This window comes from Citrus clementina, unplaced genomic scaffold (genome assembly GCF_000493195.1).
Source record: "Citrus clementina cultivar Clemenules unplaced genomic scaffold, Citrus_clementina_v1.0 scaffold_7, whole genome shotgun sequence".
NCBI classification, from domain to species: Eukaryota; Viridiplantae; Streptophyta; class Magnoliopsida; order Sapindales; family Rutaceae; genus Citrus; species Citrus x clementina.
Window position 1 is genome coordinate 6,062,610 of NW_006262075.1, and position 6,332 is coordinate 6,068,941.

A 6,332-nucleotide genomic window follows, 5' to 3' on the forward strand; every position below is an offset into this window, starting at 1 on the left:
TACTTTAACAAATCACATTGTTTTATGAATGAAAAATAACAATATTTGCAACAAAACCCACTTTAATTTTGAACTTAGTTGATAAAATCAATAGATTAAAGATTTACATTGTGTAGAAGCATAAACTAATTTTAAGAAGCTCTCCCATTGATGATTATATTCAATTATGTAATTGATTTATAGAGAGTGATGAAGTTTGTTGAGAGTGATAAATGTTTGTTAAGTTATTGAAGAAGAACTGTATTTAGTTGTGCTGAAATTGAAAAAGTGGCATGCCTTTGTAAATTTGATGAAAGTGATGAGGGTAATATAGTCAAAAAGTATGGTGTTTGGCTAATTATGATAGAAAAAAGTTTGAGGGGTTAAAGTTGAAAAACGCAAATATTTTATGGCCATTTTTGTAAATTTCCCTAAGAAGAATGCATGGTTTGCTTCTTTTTATTCAACTTTAAAAGTTCCAAATATTTCTATATTACTTCCGGTTTTATGATATTGCTTGCTGAATGTTTATATTCATTCAATCAAATAGATGACCTTTGGAGTGAATCCATTAAGTTCATGGATTTTGCACCATCCAAATATTTTCATTCTACAGTGTTGGGCCTGATGGTTCGAGGTTCTGTGGCAACAATAGAGATTGGGTGCATGTGACAAAGAAAAGAAAAGAAAAGAAAAATTAAAATTATTTATTTTTATTCCTGCAAGGGTAATTTTGAAATTATAATGAATTAATTAAAAAATAAGGGCTAAAGAGATAAACTGTCAAATATCACTACTGTAAAGGTTTGCCCAATTGGATATGCATTTTCGGCCGGTTTGATCTCAAAGAATAATGAGCCCATCTCGGAAAAAACCAATTTGATGAATCCAAACAAAAATAAGTGGGCTTGCTGTTCTTAAGATCCAACCCATCAACGGCTAAATGAACAATAAGATTTTATTTTATTTTATTAAGCAAGTCAAATAATGCCATCTAGAAGTGTATACTGTTTCCTAAAAGAAACACTTTCACCAAATGGGCCAATTGGTTCATGAGATTTGACGATTTGTGCACTGAAAATTATTTGAACAGCAAAAGGATGCATGCATTAACATTATCCGCAAGTTTCTGCCTATGCACTTAAGCCGAATAACAATTTCTTCCGCTAGTTCTCACCTTCACGTCTTATCCAAACGATTTGTGCGCGGGAGTTGATTTTTTCCAGATACTAGACTAGGTCTTTCCTTAATACAAGTGGGCTTGAATTAGACATCATTTTGATTTTAGAGAGAGTCTCGGAATTTTTATTTGGGTTTAATTTGGAAGCTTGCTCATAACTTGTTCCACCAATGGTGTGAACTTTTTTAAAAAAAGAAAAAAGAAAAAAACAAAGAAGAATTCTAGCTTAACACAAATTTTGTCAACCTCAAGATGCATCCTCTCTCTCTCTCTCTCTCTATATATATATATTAGGTTTAGTGCGCATAACAAACGAAAATTCTGTTTGAAGATGAATTTATGACTTATTGATAAGGAATGAATAAGAGAAGATTTGCCAAGCCTAACATCTCAAATTGAGTTCATATACATGATACATTAAGTCAGCATTTTCTGCCTAAAGGATGATCAATGATTGAACGCCATTGGGTGTGTACGCTAACTTGGACTAAAAAATGAAATTGACAAGTCGTTTCGTTTGTTTGTTTTCTCTTTGCTGGAGGCTAGCTAATAACACTATAACAGTAAGTCAGCTCTCAAGGAAAGGTAGCTGTCCACCACTCCAAAGCCTTATTAATGCAACAATTAATTAAAGTCAATTCAATCTCCCACTTGTGAAAGACTAGACACCCAAATTCAGTTTTTGATGCGTTCCTTTTAATTTCCACCACACGCAAATTGTTTACATGTTAAGATATTGTCAACCAAAGACAAATGCAGCCAAGATCGATGAGAGATCTGGGGGTTACTTTCACAACAGAATGTCTATATTTAGCATATAGTTATTCTTGCCCCCACCACTCTGCTACCTCTTTTAGCCAATCGAAACCTCTTTTTCAACCTTTGCAAGCCAATGCCAAATATGCAACCATCTAATAACAAAACTCTCACAGCTTTCTAATCTCACAATCAAATTTTTGTCATCTACCCGTTTACCAGTTTTGTATAGTCGATAATTTACGTTTTTCTTTTTCAAATATTACAACTGCATATCTTAAAATATAAATTTGAAATTATGAATTGTTATCAAACTTCAAAATAATGTTAAGCGTAATTCCTTTTGTCTAGCCTTAAATATATATTTTAAAAGTATGCATATATTCACAGAGAGACACGTACGATGAACTAATACTCACACTCAATAAAGCTGATTACTGTCCCGTAATTTTTTGTCTTGGGTATTGAAGCTAGCTACGTCATTGATTATCATCAATTACAATATCATTAGTTGTAAGATTCTTGGCTTAAAGAATATTAAAGTGAAGCGGAAGTGTTATATTATAATAACTAGAACAATGTCACCTGCCAAAAAAGAAGCATAAACATGTGCTAAGCAATGAGATTGGGGAGATTTTCAAGAGCACGCTTTGGATTGATTTAAGGAGACAGGACCACTGACTGAACCTCACGATTCTTAAGCGAATGTCTCTCTTGCATTGATTATGTAACAAAGTACATTAATTAAAAGACAACCATTTTTATAAACAGATCTCCAATTAAAAGTGATCGGCTAAGTACAGTAGAGAATATTCATTAAAAATTAAAAAAAAAGAGTTATCATAATTAATAATTAAACATTAAGCAAAAGTGATATAAACACTTTCTGGCCCTTGATCTTAATCATAACTGCCATAATTGCGCTAAACTTTTCATATCAAAAAGGTTATCTGGCTAAAAGCTTCATTAGTTCCACTCTTCATATTTGTCATTCCACTACAATAAATATTACAATAAATCTTTGAAAAAGATATTATAAAGCATAGTGGAAGCAGCAAAAACAACAGTAAAAAAATTGGACGTCTCTTCAGCTATTGGGAGATGGGTGTCATGATGAAGGTTATCATTAGTGATGGTTTAATTAAAACCCTCGATCACATGATAAGATCTAATGATGAAGTTTATGATCATATGGACCTTGGATCAGTACCTTTGTACGTGCTTTTTTAAGGCTAGGAAATGTGGTTTTGCATGTTAATCATTGATGATACAATGATGGGGTCTATGATAAATAAGGATCCATAATGGGTTAGATTTTTTTTTTTTTCCTTTTTGAACTTCCATCAACTCTATGGGCGGTGGATATGATTAGGGTTCTGAAGTGAGAAATGGGTTTGCACAGGAAATGAGTTGTTGTTGTTGTTGTTGAATGGTAATGAAGAGAAAGCAAGGTTTGTAGGTGGGTAATTCATGGCGTGATGATGATCAGGCTTTTGATGGCCTGGGTTTTCTAATGCTTTGACTTGTGACCTAAGAAACTTGAGATAGTTTGCAGCCTCATCAAGCATTGAAGCAGTATCCATCTTGCTTCCACCAGGAACCAGCCTCTGCAAAACCCTAATCCTTTCACTGATCCTCTCCCTTCTTTGCCTTGCAGCTACTGTTTGTGGATCGGTGGATATTCTAACATTCTTCCTCTTAGGCTTTTCCACCACCTCTAAGCCTAAATTCACTGGCCTAAACGCCGCTGCCCGATAAATCATCTCTTTCATATGAGCAATGGCCTCAGGGTCAGGTTCCTCAATAGATGAAGATACTGAAGAGTTATTACTTGCCTGTAACTGAAAATTGATGTTTGCTGAGCTTGGTCGCTTGTCCAATCTTGGTTTCTTTGCTTTCGGTGGATTCTCAGAGATGAGCTTAAAACCTCCTCCTTGAAAAAGATGGAATTGCTCACTTTGATGATCATCAATATTTTTCCTCTTTGTTGAACCAGGCCTTAATTCCTCCTGATGAACAATTCTGCCATTGTTGACATACTGAACCGAGGAACAATGAGAGATTGTTTCGTGATCAAGCTCATTATTGACTGGACCATTGTTGTTTCTTGCAAAATTATTGGGAGCATTGTTTTCAGACTCTCCGGATGAAACTGCACTACTGTTGGAACCAAAGTTCCACAGGTTTCTACAATCAGAAGAGAACAGAATGGAGATCCCATCATCATCTTCAGCCGATGTCTCGGCGGAGTTGCTGTTAGTTGCTGAAAGCAAGCAATCAAGTGACTCAAGAGAGCATGTAGTTGTTGAAACACCAACAGCCTTATTAGCAACTTGTGATTGATCAGCCATGCCAAACTCAGCTCCAGGAGCCGATAGATTTCCCGATAGCGGCGTTGCCTCACAACTCAATTCTGGATCAACAGTGTCTTGCAAGCTTGCCGCGTGATCTAGTCCACGCTGCAATATTAAATATAATGAATGAGACAACATGCATTTATTGAATTAAACTAAAGCACAACCTAGCCAGTACTTGATGAATTAATCATTTAATATTAGCCTAGCTAGCTAGCTAGCTTACTCTTTCAAAATTTGAATTGAGTGGTGATATTTGAGCTTTCTGCAACACTTGAACTGGATAGAAGAGGTCTTCTGTTGGATCCATCTTGCCACCGTAACCATTATAGCAATTTGATGTGTTGGAAATCATGAACCTTTCTTCAGCTTCATGTTGTTGGTTGCTCCATATCGATGCCATACTAATACTATCCATTGATATAAGAATATTCCTTACACCAAAGCGACTCTCGATGTACGTAACGTAAGAGGATAAGATAGATATGATAGATTTAATTCTGATTCTTTTATATCTGTAACAAATCAAAGAAACCCAATAAGACACGTTTATCGTTAAATCTAAACATAGGTTGAAATATATATAATCAAGGAACTTAGAATAATAATTCAATTGACATACCGATTTTAGATCCAGCTGCTAGCTCAAATTTGTTTCAAGTGATTGATGAAAATAAAAGATTCAAACCTCAGCTTGATATCAGCTCCTGTACAACTGTTGTACTGGCACTAACTACCTTCTTTAATTCTAGCTATGTCATGGAAACTGTGAGCAGAAACAGGGAAGAGAAAAGCCACTGCTAACGTCAGTTTTGGCAACTAAATTTTGTCCACCAATGTAATAAATGCAAACCAAAACAAAATTCAAGAAACAAAACAAGAGAAGATATATGTAGCCAAAAGCCAAGAGATACATATGCATAAGAAAGCTGGATTTATTGCTCTACCTTCTTCTGCCATGGAGAGCCAATATTGAGACAATGGTGTTAAGCAAAGTTCAAAGGGCTTGTTTATATAGATGGAAAGTACAGATGGTCCAATTTTTAAGAACAAATTAAGTAAGGGAGTTAAAAAAAAAGTTTTTAAGTATGAGAAAAAAGAGAAGATGAAGATGAATTAAAAAATAGTTTCAGAAGCTGAAAGGCAGATGTAATGGGGGGTTTGAAAAAAGATAAGGCTTTTTGGCCAGTCTGGTGGGGTTGTAAGAGTATATTTCTCTGCAGATGGGGAGCATGAGACTTCAGAGCAACATTTTTTTGAATCTTAACTAATTGATTTTTTTTTTTAATAAATGTTGTAAGTAATATTTATTTATAATTGTTTTCTCTGAGTGGGGGCTCTGAGTCTGACTCCTCCTTTTGGTTTGCTCCTGCTATTCCATGCGCACTGTAAAGCTATAGTTAAAAAAATAAAAATTACTGCTTGTGAGAATGTGCATCTTTTTACTGTACTCTCCTTATTCTCTCTTTCTAAAAGACTAAAAGCTTTCCATTAATCATGTTTATAATCATAACTAGTAAATACTGGTTTCACTTTCTACTGCACAATTCTTTAATCACTTCATCATTTACCAATAATAATGTATGGATGGTGTTTAATTTTTATTTGCTAAAGGCAGTAACAAGCCTCTTTCTCATGGATAAGGTGAAGGGTTAATTTGAGTCTGACAAGAGATACCTTTTTTTTTTTTCTCTTTGACAAGAGATACCTTTTTTTTTTTCTCTTTTAGGCAAAAAAACGGTTTTTTTTTTTTTTTTAAGAGGAGGTCGATATGTACTACTGGATGTAAGTGGAGAGATTCAATTTGCGTTTAGATGAGATTGCACCAAAATAGAGTTACACAGTCTTTTTTTTTTTTTAACCTAAAACTTGAATGAGTTTAAATTTTTCTAAAATCTGAAATGTTTTAAATACTAATGTTTAAATAATTTTTTTAATATTTAAATATAAATAACATTTTATTTGTTTTTACAAGTAAAAAATATCTTAAATATAGTTATTTGATATTTATATCCTCATAAATAAATAAAAAAAGAGAGATTAGGTTTTATAATCTAGAAAAT

General features: G+C 33.8%; 1 protein-coding gene across 1 annotated transcript; it reads right to left on the reverse strand.

Annotated features, from left to right (window-relative positions):
- Positions 1–2,968: 2,968 nt before the first annotated feature.
- LOC18037867 (transcription factor bHLH87) lies at positions 2,969–4,979 on the reverse strand. Its single transcript, XM_006426384.2, has 3 exons — positions 4,892–4,979; positions 4,496–4,784; positions 2,969–4,374 (listed from the first exon to the last, which is right to left on the reverse strand). The coding sequence occupies exons 2-3, from the start codon at positions 4,685–4,687 to the stop codon at positions 3,265–3,267; spliced, it is 1,302 nt and encodes a 433-aa protein (XP_006426447.2). The 5' UTR covers positions 4,688–4,784; positions 4,892–4,979; the 3' UTR covers positions 2,969–3,264.
- Between the last annotated feature and the right edge of the window lie 1,353 nt (positions 4,980–6,332).